The 16,122-nt window shown below is 43.8% G+C and overlaps 2 protein-coding genes across 2 annotated transcripts in view; one reads left to right on the top strand and one right to left on the bottom strand.

The window, feature by feature from the left end:
• Positions 1 to 2,066: 2,066 nt before the first annotated feature.
• On the bottom strand, positions 2,067 to 6,660 carry DYNLRB1 (dynein light chain roadblock-type 1). The gene is made up of 4 exons (XM_085891699.1): positions 6,563 to 6,660; positions 4,650 to 4,725; positions 4,135 to 4,302; positions 2,067 to 2,413 (listed from the first exon to the last, which is right to left on the bottom strand). The coding sequence occupies exons 1-4, from the start codon at positions 6,563 to 6,565 to the stop codon at positions 2,370 to 2,372; spliced, it is 291 nt and encodes a 96-aa protein (XP_085747825.1). The 5' UTR covers positions 6,566 to 6,660; the 3' UTR covers positions 2,067 to 2,369.
• Positions 6,661 to 7,086: 426 nt separating this feature from the next.
• Positions 7,087 to 16,122, top strand: part of LOC147021591 (serine/threonine-protein kinase H1 homolog) — a 15,814-nt gene continuing 6,778 nt past the window's right edge. Inside the window, exons 1-2 of the mRNA XM_085891691.1 lie at positions 7,087 to 7,285; positions 8,776 to 9,740. Coding sequence (XP_085747817.1) covers positions 8,886 to 9,740 — 855 coding nt within the window. The 5' untranslated portion in view covers positions 7,087 to 7,285; positions 8,776 to 8,885. The remainder of the gene's footprint in view (positions 7,286 to 8,775; positions 9,741 to 16,122) is intronic.

Raw genomic sequence — 16,122 nt, 5'->3', positions numbered from 1 at the left:
CTCGACCAGGTGGGCAAGCAGGCCACACCTTTCATGAAGGTTGTTAATGAGACAACTCGATCTGAGATCCAGATGCTTTGAATGAAAAATGGGGCCGTCTTTTTATGACGTATTTAAATATGGCACAGCTTTGGACGCTCACCCCTTCCTTCCAATCCTCTTACTCTATTCCTAAAAATCTTTTCTTTCTCTTCCACAAAGCATCACAAGGATATGACACACAGGTGGAGGCAATTCAGCCCATCATGCCTGCACCACATCAACACTACACCAATTTATCAACACAAGATCAAATAAGAAAATGCAAAATGTTTTTTTAATTTATACTTTTTTTTTCTTTTTTTGTGTATTTTATTCCCTTGTTTTTAGGGGAGGGAGCATGTGCTTGGGTAAACACATCAACCACACAACATCCGTTGATGAGACCCCCCCCCCCCACCAACACTCCGTACATGCGCACACAATCACCTATCAATGCTCAAGGTACCTAAAAGTCCTATGAACATCCCCATACCCCTCAATCTCAAATACTTCCAGGAACCTATCTAATTCTCATTTAAACTCATCGACTGTTTCTGCTCATCATTAAACTTACCCTTCCTTCTTTCTCCAACTACCTCCCTTTTCATACTGTTCTCAATTATTATTGTCCTCAATTTTCTTCACTGTCAAGGCATAAAAACAGATGGCCCATTTAAAAGGTAATTCAACTCCAATGTCAAAAACGTGGACTTTCTAATCTGATCATTATCAAAGTTTTCACATCAAATTATCATCATTAAACAGTATAATACAACCTGGTGAAATTTTTCAGGGAGTAGCCATACCTAACCATTGGTAGTCCGAATATTCCCTTTGAAACGCACATGACATAAAAAAAAGACTTACTCCCATCCAGCAATCATGTTTTATTTCATATTTGAGGTTAGTTTCCTTTCCTACTCACAGATGAACTTCCAAAACGCAACTTTCGAAATGACGCAAGCCACCCCAGATTGCTCAGTGTGCACGTGCAGAAACCCTGAGTGACGAGGTCCATTGGGGCGGCGTGGACGTACTGTATATCATACGTGCCTGACAAGGATTGTACTATGAAACGGCTCAAAGAGCTTTCAAGTAAGCCGAAAATACTTGAAAACGTACCCACGAGAAAGGGGTAATCCGATGCACAACGAAAGATTTGGAGAACTTGCTGATCAACTCATCCAATAAGTTTATATCTCACAGCACAGAGAACAAAAAACTCCTGACAATGTTGGCCGAAGGTTTCTCGATGGGCACGTTCAACCCAAACCTCCGTGCTTCTTAGTACCGATGGTAAGGTCATATTTGGGGCTTGTTGATGCACATGGTAAGTTTAAAATGATGATATTTACTGTTAATCATGTTTGGGAGAAGTTGGAGGGGGGGCAGCTTTGGGTTTTTAGGGCTGTTATAAATATATATTTTTTTGTTTGGTTCTGAGGCCACAAGATGAATTATACTAGATTTTTGCATCTGTTGGTGAAAGTAGAGCGAGAGAGAGCGTGTGTGTGTTTGTGTTTGTGTTTGTGTGTGTGTGTGTGTGTGTGTGTGTGTGTGTGTGTGTGTGTGTGTGTGTGTGTGTGTGTGTGTGTGTGTGTGTGTGTGTGTGTGTGTGTGTGTGTGTGTGTGTGTGTGTGTGTGTGTGTGTGTGTGTGTGTGTGTGTGTGTGTGTGTGTGTGTGTGTAAAAACCATGGCCACCACTAGCGAAAAAGTATTAGAAATTGGTACAAACCTGGCACCCATCATCGACGGATATTTCTCGTATTCCTATATTTCTGTGATTCGATTTACAAATCAGGAACAGAACAATTATGGCTAACCATTTTGAAATTGCCACTCCTTCGTTGAAATGCTAAAAATTATGTTTAAAAGAATATATGAATCATAGATTTTGGACTAGCAATGGTAGGTTAAAAGTGCTCGGCGAGCAGAACCAAGTCAGTGTAAACACACACACAACACATGCGCAAAAGGCCCCATTTAGCATTCACACGTCATTTCAAAAGTCACGTATGGAGATCAAATAACCATCAACTCATCACAGGCTTGAAGAGATGTTTATTGAATCAGTGGCAGAGCCACTTTATCCCAAGCAAAGGCTAACTTAATAACAGTAAAAAGAAAGAAAATATATTCCTAAAGTCACAAAAAAACTGCTCTATAATTACCCCATCCGTCCTGCTTATCACAACAAAATCCCCCCTCGTTAAGTAAGGAGAAAGAGGTCGAAAATCAACAACAAACACGCAATCGTTTACAACAAACTTGTGTTCTTGAATGGACAACAAAGAGAGCGCTATTGTGGATGATGTGCAAAGTTGCTCGAGTCATGGGAGTTGCAATTTCATTCATTTGTGTTCTGAATCACAATCAACAGGTAATCTTTCTCTGCAAATAAAGAAAAACATAATTTCAATGAGAGTCGTTTGACACACACATTTGAGAGAATGGCAGGTAAGGCTTTCATTGTAACGAAAATAAAAAAATAATTGCCACGGATGTCTAGTATTACAACTATCTTCATGGTCGTGAGCGTAGTAACTGTGGGATAGCGGCATCTTATACCATACACAATGCCATCAATTTGGTGTGAACGAGAGTAGGACTTCAAATTTGGGTTCCTGGACAACAGAGGTGGGATATGCAAAACTACCAGGCTATCAAAGTGTAATAATGGCACAGCAACAAACATAAACATCATATTTCTGACAAACTACAAGGCCTTCATTTGTAGCTTGAGGGAGTACTGTTTACCCCTTTGGTTTGGTGTCCCTGCCTCACACCTTGCCCTTCTTGATGGCTGGAAAGCAAGACCCTCTCAATCACCGAGATCTCCTATGCTGAAACTGAGTGTCTTGGCCTGTTACTTTCACATCGCAAACAGATTGGTGGCCCCTCTGTGTTCTACCGCATCCTTTCTGGTCTTACACCCTCTACCATCTCTGGGCTCTGTCCCTAAAAGGTTTCTGCAGGGCACACATGGTGTGCCAGTGACCCTCTTCTTATTAAACTCCCAAAATCCAGGCAAACTGTTGACCTCCACCCTTTAGTTCCTCTTTTCTCTCACCTGTGGAACCAACTTTCCCAGTCTCTCCAATTCCATTCTTCCCTCCAGGGCTTCAAGAAAGCTGTTCACCACTACCTCAGATCATCCCCCCTCCATACTGATGATTTCTTTTTCCCCAAATGACCCCATTCCAAAGCACTCACTTTTTCCAGGTTATTGCGATCTCCTCCCTCTCACCTCTTTTCATTTGTTAGTTGTCGGTTTGTTTGTTCCTTTTCCGTTTCATCCCCGACTTCCCCTTTTCCTTTCTTGCTGAGTTTCATGCAGCTCGTTCACACCAATGTGTCCTTGTCCCCCTCCGCTTGATCTCACTCACTCTCATGCTCACTTATACTCACTCTGCTGCTGGTGGTGGTGTAACCCCCTTTCCATTTTGTTCCCTTCCATTATGCTCAAGCTCTTTCATGAGCCTCAACCATGAATAGAAAAAACCTAGAAGGGCACTCGGTAGAGCACATACCTTCGCCACATAATGTCTGATCCACGAGAACACATCGGGCCCAATACATGTTTGAAATATCATGGTACATATTGTTTATGGCCCTATATCTCAATGGTGAAGAATCACTTTTTAAAAAGTAAATAATTCTCGTATCCAGATCCGGATTCGGATCTTCACCAAAATTGAATCAATTCGTCCTTGCCACACCCAACATGTCCACCAAGTTTCATCCGAATCTGTCCACAACTTTTTGAGATGTCGAGCTATGTATCGTTTTTGGCCCCATCTCTCAATGGTGAAGTCACTTAAAAAATTCTCAAAGTCGGATCTAGATCCGAATCCAGATCTTCACTAAAATTGAATCAGTTCGTCGCCCTTGTCACACACCCAACCTGTCCACAAAATTTCATCCAGATCCGTTCACAACTTTTTGAGATATCCTGCACTCAAACAAACAGACAAGCAAACAAACAAAGACAAAAAGGGGGTGAAAACATCACCTCCTTCACCTTCGGTGGCAGAGGTAAAAACACCCACAAAACCCTGCAAGTCATCTAAATAGAGCACAAAAATGGTGAACTGTATAAAAGTTGGAGCCACCTGGTGCTACGAGGATCTCATTCTTGCGGGAACGGATACGAAGGAAAGTCAGATCATTTTGTGGATCGACATCTCTCACGGCACTGCGGGCCTTTGCAGCTAACTGCTGCATCAGGCTGGCATACTGCACCGTGGTGTTATTGTCCATTGTGCTCCGGATAGGCATGCCTGAATGGAGTGCAGACGGCGGATGTGAGATTTTAGTGCTTAACTGTGTTACCTACATTTGAGAGATAGACAGAGGAAAATTGGAGGAAGATCAAGGAAACGAGCATTTAGGAATATGCCGAAGAGCACACTCAAAATATGAACAGTGCAAGCAGAACTTGAGCATCACAATTCGAGAGGTATCGATCAAGGAGGATTAAAAACAACAACAATAAAAATACATTTTTGACAATAAGGAATGAAACACACACACACACACACACACACACACACACACACACACACACACACACACACACACACACACACACACACACACACACACACACACACACACACACACACACCTTCAGAATTGATGACAATGACGCCGACGACTCCCTTTTGTGTCTGAATGCGTTTCAGCGTTTCCTCAACTTCAGCCTGAAAAAAAAACAAAAGAATGAAATAGAGAAAGAGAGAATGAACCTCGTATTGTATGTGAAAGGATGTTCAAACTGATTAGCTTGTTTAAAAGCCGTGCACGTCTCAGCACCATTAGTATGTGAAAGACCGACAACACTGGCTCTCACACCATCATCAATCTACCTGCATATCTGCTCAATCAACAAGTCACCTGTGATGTCTATTAGCATCCATAATAACATTGCAAGTACATTTTATTCAGAAATCATCGATCCGCAGATAGAGACTGCACTTTGGTTCGATTGAATGGAGCACGGAGAAAGAGATTGCTTGGTCCACGAGTCATGGCTCCTTACTGGAGTGAAGATGGATGCTTCAGGACTGGGGAAGGCTCCAGTGAATGGAGCATGGATAAGGAGATGGCTTGGTCCATGAGTCGTGGTTCCTTACTGGGGTGAAGATGGATGTTTCAGGACTGGGGAAGGCTCCGGTGAATGGAGCATGGATAAGGAGATGGCTTGGTCCATGAGTCGTGGTTCCTTACTGGGGTGAAGATGGATGCTTCAGGACTGGGGAAGGCTCCGGTGAATGGAGCATGGATAAGGAGATGGCTTGGTCCATGAGTCGTGGTTCCTTACTGGGGTGAAGATGGATGTTTCAGGACTGGGGAAGGCTCCGGTGAATGGGGCATGGATAAGGAGATGGCTTGGTCCATGAGTCGTGGTTCCTTACTGGGGTAAAGATGGATGCTTCAGGACTGGGGAAGGCTCCGGTGAATGGAGCATGGATAAGGAGATGGCTTGGTCCATGAGTCGTGGTTCCTTACTGGGGTGAAGATGGATGTTTCAGGACTGGAGAAGGCTCCAATGAATGGAGCATGGATAAGGAGATGGCTTGGTCCATGAGTCGTGGTTCCTTACTGGGGTAAAGATGGATGCTTCAGGACTGGGGAAGGCTCCGGTGAATGGAGCATGGATAAGGAGATGGCTTGGTCCATGAGTCGTGGTTCCTTACTGGGGTGAAGATGGATGTTTCAGGACTGGAGAAGGCTCCAATGAATGGAGCATGGATAAGGAGATGGCTTGGTCCATGAGTCATGGTTCCTTACTGGGGTAAAGATGGATGCTTCAGGACTGGGGAAGGCTCCAATGAATAGAGCATGGATAAGGAGATGGCTTGGTCCACGAGTCGTGGTTCCTTACTGGGGTGAAGATGGATGCTTCAGGACCGGGGAAGGCTCCGTTTCGTCTTCAAGACTCTCGAGTGGAGATGGCAACTGGTGGCAGCATGTGCGCATGCACAGTCAGACACACACACACACACACACACATACACAGTCACACACACACACACACAGTCAGACACAGACACACATACACAGTCACACACACACAGTCAGACACAGTCACACACACACAGTCAGACACAGACACACACACACAGTCAGACACAGACACACACACACAGTCAGACACACACACACAGTCAGACACACACACACAGTCAGACACACACACACAGTCAGACACACAGTCACACAGTCAGGCACACACACAGTCACACACACACACACACACAGTCACACACACAGACACACACAGTCAGTCACACAGTCAGGCACACACACACACACAGTCACACACACACGACTTGGAGAGAGGGGTGTGACCAAGTGGGTGCATTCACCACATAAACGCCACCAAAACCTTCATAAAACGATCAGAATGAAAACCCCAAACACGAATCTCGTCATTGAGAAAGTGAAAAGATATTTAAGTACACATCGTCAGTCGGGTTACCATGAACAATAATCTGTATTATAAGTAGTGACCCTCAGAGAGGTAGAAGCACGTACCATGTTGACAGGATAATTATAACCGGAAACGCCGAACCCTAAAACCGGAACAAACAGAGGAACATGATACACACATTCAGTCAAGACGAGAAATGGAATAAATAAATAATTATCCTCTTACTGAACTGTTTTATAAGTAATATAATTTATTTATTTTTAACTTCCAACATTTTTCGAGACGTCGAAAATAAACACTAAAATATCCAATCAGGCGGAAGAGGATTTTTTTCGTGCTGTATAACATGAGTGATGTGTCACAAACGGATTCCCACCTTTTCAGTGTTGAAATTCCAGAATTAATTAATTGATTCGGTGGGGGAAATTGATGTGCCATCATCGGAGGTGTATCACCATGATTTCAGGTAGCGAGACTGTTATTTCATTTCGTCATCACGCAACTGTTTTTGAAAATTTTTGTTGACGTCGACACTGCAAAAAAAACCATCGTGGATTTAATCTTTTTAGTTACAAAAAAAATAACGGATTAATGATACACCGGAAAACGCAAGACCAATTGTGCGATGTACGGTAACTATGGTTACGGGTGAATGACGTCACCGCGTGTTTCACAAACAAACCCAGTGAAGGTTGAAGAAAGCCATGCGGACAAAACTTGGCAATGACTTTTGTGAACTGTAATCATAGAACGAGACGTTCTTACCATGAGGATTATTTTAACAACGCAGTGATCAGCTGATCGAGGATCCCAGTACTTGGACCCTGGTACGTGTGTTCACTAAAATGTGAAATTTGTAAACGTTATTATTCTATTATCCGATGTCACGGACGGACGTGTTGTGAATGTCTCGTCTCGGTGGGAGGAACTTGTTATGGGTTTTAATTAAAACTTCACTGGTCCCTTGATGAGTCCAATGTGCGGTTTTAAACTCGTGGAACGTCCATTATTAAAATATCCTCACTCTCTCTGTTCAACCCGAGCTCGTCTTGGTCTAATCTATGTTATAAGAGAGGTGTGTGTGTGTGTGTGTGTGTGTGTGTGTGTGTGTGTCTGACTGTGTGTGTGTCTGACTGTGTGTGTGTCTGACTGTGTGTGTATGTCTGATTGTGTCTGTATGTCTGACTGTGTGTGTGTCTGACTGTGTGTGTATGTCTGACTGTCTCTGTGTGTGTGTGTCTGACTCTGTGTGTGTCTGACTGTGTGTATGTCTGACTGTCTCTGTGTGTGTGTCTGACTGTGTGTGTGTCTGTGTCTCTGTGTGTCTGACTGTGTGTGTGTCTGTGTGTCTGACTGTCGGTGTGTGTCTGTCTCTGTGTGTGTGTGACTATGTCTGATTGTGTCTGTGTCTCTGACTGTGTGTCTGACTGTCTGTGTGTGTGTCTGTCTGTGTGTGTGTGACTGTGTATGTCTGATTGTATCTGTGTGTGTGTCTGACTGTGTATGTCTGACTGTGTGCGTGTGACTGTGTATGTCTGACTGTGTGCGTGTGACTGTGTATGTCTGACTGTGTGCGTGTGACTGTGTATGTCTGACTGTGTATGTCTGACTGTGTGCGTGTGACTGTGTATGTCTGACTGTGTGCGTGTGACTGTGTATGTCTGACTGTGTGTGTCTGACTGTGTGTGTGTGTCTGACTGTGTGTGTGTGACTGTGTATGTCTGACTGTGTGTGTGACTGTGTGTGTATGTCTGACTGTGTCCGTGTGTCTGACTGTGTGCGTGTGTCTGACTGTGTCCGTGTGTCTGACTGTGTGTGTGTGACTGTGTATGTCTGACTGTGTGCGTGTGTCTGACTGTGTGTGTGTCTGACTGTGTCTGTGTGTGACCATTTTTCTCAGAGTTGGCTGAATTGATCTTTACTTGGTCAACCTTTCAGAGGTTCATCAGTGAGTGCCAGGAAGTGTTTGAGGTCAATATTTTTTTGAAAATTTAGAAGAAAAAAACAAAGTTAGTTTTGGATTTTTATTTATTTAATATCGCTCAGTAGTACCTAGCTAAGACTTTGTAGCGAAGTGAAAAGCAATATTAAATGATCCCCGACCCCATTCCTTCGTGGGTATCGGGAAGTGTTTTCGTCCCCAACAAAAAAAAATTATTTAAAAAAAACCAACACCGGGTACCCCTGCTGGTAATGGATAAAGATGTCCATTTCACTCGAGGTAATGTTATTATAATGGAAAAACGACAAGGCGTAATTGATTTGTAATTGATGCTCGATAATGAAGTCTTGTTTCTGCACCTCTTGTGAACTGCAGGTCATCGTGGGAATGTTATCAAGTGCGGCAAGCACTTTGTCGACGGAATCGTGACGGGTGGTAGTGCAATGTGGTCGTGATGTAATCGCACGACGAGGTGTGATCGTGTAATGATATGGCAGCCTGAGAATGCCATGGGTTGTGGCCATGCCAAAGTGTTGCCGGATCCTTCAGACAAACTTGGTGGGGGCTCCGACGTCAAAACGACTTTGGACTTGGCCTCAACAGATCCTGGATGGAATGGACGAAACAAGGTGGCCAAATATCGGGCACGGTTTGATCAGAAGGTCACCGCTAAATATGACATCAAGGCACTGATCGGACGTGGAAGCTTCAGCAGAGTGGTTCGTGTGGAACATCGTGTGTCCAAGCAACCTTTTGCCATCAAAATGCTGGAAACCCGGAGCAAGGAAGGTCGGGAAGTTTGTGAGGCAGAGCTGGCTGTGCTACGGCGGGTGCGCCACTCCAACGTGGTGCAGCTTATCGAGGTCTTTGAAACTCCAAACCGGGTCTACATGGTCATGGAGCTGGCAACGGGTGGTGAGCTTTTTGACCGCATCATTGCCAAGGGTTCTTTCACCGAGACTGATGCAACACGAGCCCTCCAAATGATCTTGAATGGTCTGCATTATCTGCACAGCCTGGGAATAACTCATCGTGACCTTAAGCCTGAGAACCTTCTGTACTACCACCCTGGTCACGACTCCAAAATTCTCATCACTGATTTTGGGCTCGCAAGTGCACGGAGAAAAAGTGACGATATGACGATGACGACCACCTGTGGCACACCCGAATATATTGCACCTGAGGTGCTGCTGCGCAAACCATACACGTGTGCCGTGGACATGTGGGCACTAGGAATCATCTCGTACATCCTTCTGAGTGGCACCATGCCCTTTGAGGATGACAACCACAGTCGTCTGTACCGGCTTATCCTGCGTGGCAGGTATAGCTACTCCGGAGAGGTATGCTGTCGTTTATGGGATAGTAATATGGGATAGGATGGGAACGTTATGTTTGCAGCTAAATCTTGTGTCCTAAACCCATCACTATCTCTACCCACTTCACCCAGTCGCACCCAACTGTCCCTGGACTCTGTATCCTTTTCTCCTGACAAGGTGGAGAGCTTGCTTTCAAACCTCGAGTCAGATTCTGCAACCGGTCCAGACGGCATCAGCCCACGTGTCCTCAAAGCCTGCTCTTCTGCTCTTGCTCACCCTCTCTCTGTTCTATTCACCCTCTCATTTGCCCAAGGTCATCTGCCATCTGCTTGGAAATCTGCTAACATCACTGCCCTGCATAAAAAAGGTGCAAAAACAGATCCCTGTAACTACAGACCAATCAGCCTTCTCCCAATCATCAGCAAGGTGATGGAATCCATCATCGCTTCAGACTTGAAATCCTTCCTCTTCTCCAATGGCTTGATTTCCAATCATCAATTTGGTTTCAGACCAGGTCACTCTACCCTGGATATGCTGCTTCTGCTCTCCCATAAATGGATGGAGGTCCTCAATGCCAGACAGGAAATCCGAGCCGTATCCCTGGACATATCATGTGCTTTTGACACAGTCTGGCACCCTGCCCTACTCACCAAACTCTCTTCCCATGGTATTCAAGGCCATCTCCACTCATGGCTCGCAGACTTCCTCTCCTGTCGCAGTCAACGTGTGGCCCTAAATGGAGTTCCTTCATCCCCTCTTCCTGTGCAGGCTGGAGTTCCTCAAGGTAGCGTTCTGGGCCCTGTTCTTTTTCTGGTTTTCATCAATGATCTCTCGGACTCTCTGGAAAATCCTCTATTTCTCTTTGCCGATGACTCCACCCTCTGCCGTACCATCTGTCATCCCTCAGACCGGCAAGCAGCAGCTTCTTCGCTCACTGCAGATCTGGATAAAATCACAAACTGGTCCAACACGTGGAACATGTCTTTCAATCCAGACAAATCTCACACTCTCACTATGTCTCTTCGAAAGGACTGTTAAGAAAACCCCCCCATCCACTTTCTCAACAATCCTCTGGAAGAAGTCTTTTCTTTCAAGCTTCTAGGTCTCACTATCTGCCATGATCTTTCCTGGGAAAGTCACATTTCCAACCTCGCCTCAAAAGCCAGTCGCCGACTGGGAATCCTCCGTCGGGCTAAGTCCTTCCTCGGCCCTCTTGAGCTCCTGACCACTTACAAAGCTTTTGTCCGTAGCCTAATGGAGTACTGCTCTCCCCTCTGGGCTGGTGCTCCTTCCTCCCACCTTTCTCGGCTTCACGCTGTTGAAACCAGGGCATTTAGGATCATCGGCATCTCCCGCAATGACGCTGAGTCTTTGGGCCTCTCACTCAATCACCGCAGGTTGGTCGGTGGTCTTTCTGTCTTCTACCGACCCCTCTCCAGCCTTGCCCCCCCTGCTCTCTCTGCGATTTGTCCCCACCACATTTCCACAGGGCGCTCAAGGTCCGCCAACAACCCCCTTCTGGTAAAACTACCAAAATCACGAATCACTGCTCATCTTCACTCTTTCATTCCTCTTTTTTCCCGCCTTTGGAATAAACTTCCTCACTCTATTCTTTCCCACTCTTCCCTCCAGGCTTTCAAAACAGCTGTTCACCACCACCTCTTATCTTCCCCCATCCAAATCCTCGATCTTTTCTACCCCCGATAATCCACCCAAGCCCACTTCCTTCATTTCTCCTGCTTTCCTTCCTGAAAGTCCCTGAAATGTCCATCTTCTCTTCGCCATGTTCCCCATCCCATCCCCATCCCTCTCCCTTCCACAGTTCACCTAATGTGTCTGTTCCCCACTGTTTTGTCCCTTCCACTCCCGCCCCTCTTGTCTCATGCCCCCTTGCTGTGAGTTGTGTGTTAGCTCTCATACGAGCCTCGACCAAGGTATACAAAAAAAAAAAAACAGCAACAACACTTTACTAAATACCTTGAGGTAAATTAAAATTCTAATTGATATCCAGGTTACAATTTTGATTGAATGGCTGTTGTAAATATAAGTTGATCAGCATAATTGACCACACATAAGATTGCCACAGCAGCAAGTTAACCTTCTGATCCAGTCTGTTTTTAACTCTTGCCTATTGCTGTTCCATTTGATATGTTGTATTTGCACCTGCAACCACAACACAAAGCTACTGGATTGTTAAATAGGTAAAATTATCACCAAGTCATGTCATCCCCTGGTGAATTAGAATTCAAATGACACCACCATCTCATATCATCCAACATCCCCATCCATAATCTTTTTTTTTCTCCCCCCCATTACTCTACGGGTTCTAACCCTCGTACTTGCAGGTAACTGTGTCCCACCTACCGTCCCCCCACCCCACCCCCATTCACAAATGTCTTTTTCCTCTTTTGTTCATTCATTCTATTTTCAGTCCAACTGCTATCCCACTGTCAGTCCATACATACTTTTTATATTTTTACCTCTGCCGTCGAAGGTGAAGGAGGTGATGTTTTCACCCCTTTCTGTCTGTCTGTGCACAGGTTATCTCAAAAAGTTGTGGACGGATCCGGATTAAATTTTGTTAACATGTTCGGTTTGTGACAAGGACGAACTGATTCGATTTTGGTGAAGATCCGGATCCGGATCTCACTATTAGAATTTTTAAAAGTGATTCTTCACCATGGAGAGATAGGGCCAAAAACGATATTGTGCTGTATCGCATATTTAACCTCGCCGAAGGAGTGGGTATTGCATTTGGGTCCATTTGTTTGTCTGTCTGTTTGTTTTGTTTGTCCGCACAGAACTTTCGTGTTTTTCTCTGCAACCGCCACGTCGGATCGAGATGAAATTTTCACCATTGGTGCGACGACTCATGTGGAATGTTTTCATGATAATTATGACGTCATCGGTTATGTGGTGTGGCAGCCATATAGGAAAAACAGAAAGAAATTTGGACCTCTGTATCTGAAACTGCACCAAGGAAAAAATTGAAACTTGGCACATCGCAAATACTCATGGGGAATAAGTTTGATGTTTTGATGATGTCATAGGTGCCTTCATTTTTACGTCATAATTGCATATGTAGAATGCTACATCCGATCAGTATGAAAGTTTTTGAGTGTCATCTAGGGATAAAATGGTCCACAATTTTTTTTGATGGCATCAAGTTGGTCATGTGATTTGGTAGCCATATTATTTTTGTTTTTTTAAAGCTTCAAAAATCTTCTTCTCTGAAATGACTGAACAGATCGAGGCAAAACTTTACACATATGACCCCTTATCCACGAGGAACAAAAGATTCATACATATGATGTCATCGGTCACATAATTTGGCAGCCATATTGGATTTCCCATAAAACAGACAAAAATCTTCTTCTCCAGAACAGCTGGACAGATCGAGGGGAAACTTCACAAAAATGTTCCCCAAGGCATGTGTGTACAATTTTGTTCAGGAATAATTGATAGGTCATATGGGTTGGCAGCCATATTGGATTTAAGCAAAATATTAAATCATGTTTTCTCTGGAACTGCTTAATCAATCGATGTGAAACTTCAAAATTATGATCTGGTCGTGATGAGGAATATATGTTTTAAATTTTAACTTGATCAGACACATGGTCGTGCAGCCAGAATTATTTAATTTTTATCTGGGTTCTGTTGTTGTTGTTGTTGTTGGAAGAAGACTCACTTGGCTGTGCCTGGATGGGTTTGAGGGTAGAGGAGTAGCAGCTGAAATGTGAATCCTATCCAGGTTCCTCCTGATGACTTCATCTTTGCTTTTTGGGGTTCCTTCGAATGACTCCAATGCAGGATTGTACCTATTTGGTCTTCCATTTGATTTGAATTGAATTTATTTTAATCCATTTGTGAATTAAATTGCATAATAATAGTAATAATAAAAACGTCATGGGTCAGGGTCAAGTGTCCAATCAAAGTGGGAGGTTTTGGTACCTGGTCATCACTGCCATCAGTTTTCAGTGGCAGTTCTAATTATGTCTCTAAAGGCGCTGTCACACCTTGACGATTTAGCCAGCGTATGCCGACTAATGAAAAGTTTGTCTAAAACGCGGACACACGTCGAATACATTATGGGTAAGTTTTGAATACGTTAAGAGCACGCTGAAAAACACTGCCATTCGTCGTAGTACGCTGGCTTTCATCGTTTTACTTTGTGGTTGTCCTCAAATTTTAAAATGCTTGAAATTTTACGACGTATGCCAGCGTATGATTCACACGTTCCGCTATGCTGGCCATAAGGCCAAAAAAAAAAAATGTTGCATTGGCGTAACCCGCCCGACCCTAAAAATTCCGCCGACCCTACGTTTTTTTTTTGTTTTTTTGCTATCGAAAAATTTTGCCGACCCTATTTTATTGCTATTTTTGTTGTTTTGCTATCGTTTTCAAGTATCTTGTTGATTGCGATCGCGATCGCAAAAACCTGGAAGTGTTTCGGACAGAACCCGCCGACAAAAAGGGTGGTACTCGAGCCGGGGGAGATTTTGGGAGGGATTAATTAGGAAAAAAAAAAAAAAAAAAAAAAGATCCCGACCGACCTACCCTATTTTTCAGTGACCCGTTACGCCAATGCAACATTTTTTTTTTTTTGGCCTACGTTGTAGGCATGTTATGCGATCGTTGACACACGTCGACACACGTTACTTGTAAGTTACTCATAAGTAGAAACACGTCGAGGTAATGTTTAGCGTACCCGAAACTTATTTCTAACCTATGAGTAACGTTTTGTAGGCATGTTACACGATCGTTGCACACACGTCAAGGCACGTTATGCAATCGTTGACACACGTTGAGGCACGTTACTTGTAAGTTACTCATAAGTCGAAACACGTCGAGGTAATGCTTAGCGTACCCAAAACTTATTTCTAACCTATGAGTAACGTGCTTTGAACCTATGTGTAACGTACCTCCAACGCATATTGACATATGTAGACGTATTTGATTGACGTCTTCCAGACGACCACAGAACTTACTGAACGTGTTTCTAATTTACAGCGACCGTATAATGGCGTATTGGCAGCGTTTAAAAAAACAAACAACAATAACTTCCGATATTTCGTCACGTGCCGTTACGTCACGTCCGATTGCCTCTTCAGTTTGCTCACGTCTTATTCTTAGTTCCTCCTCTGTGAATATTTTTCTGTTTGAGGATATTGTCACGTCGACGTCGAAACTTAAAAGCAAATGTCCGAATATATTTTTAAATTTATGAGGCTAAAAAAAATAATAATAAAACAACAACAACAACAACTTCAGATATTTCGTCACGTGCCTTCACGGAGCCAAGGAGAAAAAATAAAATCTGCCTTGACGGAGAAAATAAGTTTTGGGTATGCTAAACATTACCTCGACGTGTTTCGACTTATGAGTAACTTACAAGGAACTTGTGTCGACGTGTGCAATCGACCGCATATCGTGCCTACAACTTATTCCCAGCGTAGCGGAACGTGCGAGTCATACGGCTAGTACGTCGTAAAATTTTCAGCATGCTTGAAATTTCACGACGTACGAGACGTACCACGAAATATGACAGCATACTTCATCGTTTTTCAGCGTGCTCTTTACGTATACACAACTTACCCATAACATATTCGAAGTGTGCCAGCTTGGTTCGGCAAATTTTTCATCGGTCGGCATACGCTGGCTAAATCGTCAAGGTGTGACTGCGATGTTGACACTTCCAATTCTGCTGCGGTTATGATTTGAATCGTTGTGCGGCAGCCTTTTCATAACCTACGCCACGTAATCGTGGGATTACAAATTCGTTTGAAACACAAAGTAGCACCCTCCAGTGAATGGCAAACAATCATATTTTAAAGTATTTTGTCCCCATATTAATCAAAAATCATGGTTTGCAAAATTCCCTAATTGTGGGGTGGGGGAGGAGAGGATTTCAGTATCTGGCCCATGGAATACCTAGTCTCTAGAATCTATCTCGACTATAAAGTGAATTTGCGTCAGAAGGAAACAGGTGCAAGTTAAATCTGCACACACACTGATGCACACACTGGGTTTTGGTTATGATAAACACAGTGCTTCCTATCGAAATTGAAATACAAAAATAAACTCTGTCCATGCTATGTTATTTACGTTAAACCACACAGGAATACCCACACACAACTGTGCACACTAATTAGTGCCGTATGGAGTTGGCGGTCAATGAATAACAACCATTACCTCCATTCTCCCACTCAAGCAGTGGATTTTGATATACTGTCTGCAATTCCTGTTCTTAGACATGGAATTCTTATTTTGCTTACTGGCAAGTTACCCGTGCCCGCACGGGATTCTAAACGGAGTTGGGATTGAGGCGGAAAAAATGCAAATGCATTCTTCTATCATTGAGCCGGTAAGCTGGGAGCAACAATTCACATTTATTGCTACATCTGAT

Source organism: Eptatretus burgeri, chromosome 8 (genome assembly GCF_056783735.1).
Source record: "Eptatretus burgeri isolate ZD-2024b chromosome 8, Ebu_testis_v1, whole genome shotgun sequence".
Lineage (NCBI taxonomy): Eukaryota > Metazoa > Chordata > Myxini > Myxiniformes > Myxinidae > Eptatretus > Eptatretus burgeri.
Note: the sequence above shows the minus strand (reverse complement) of the source record. Positions and strands in the feature narration are given on the sequence as shown.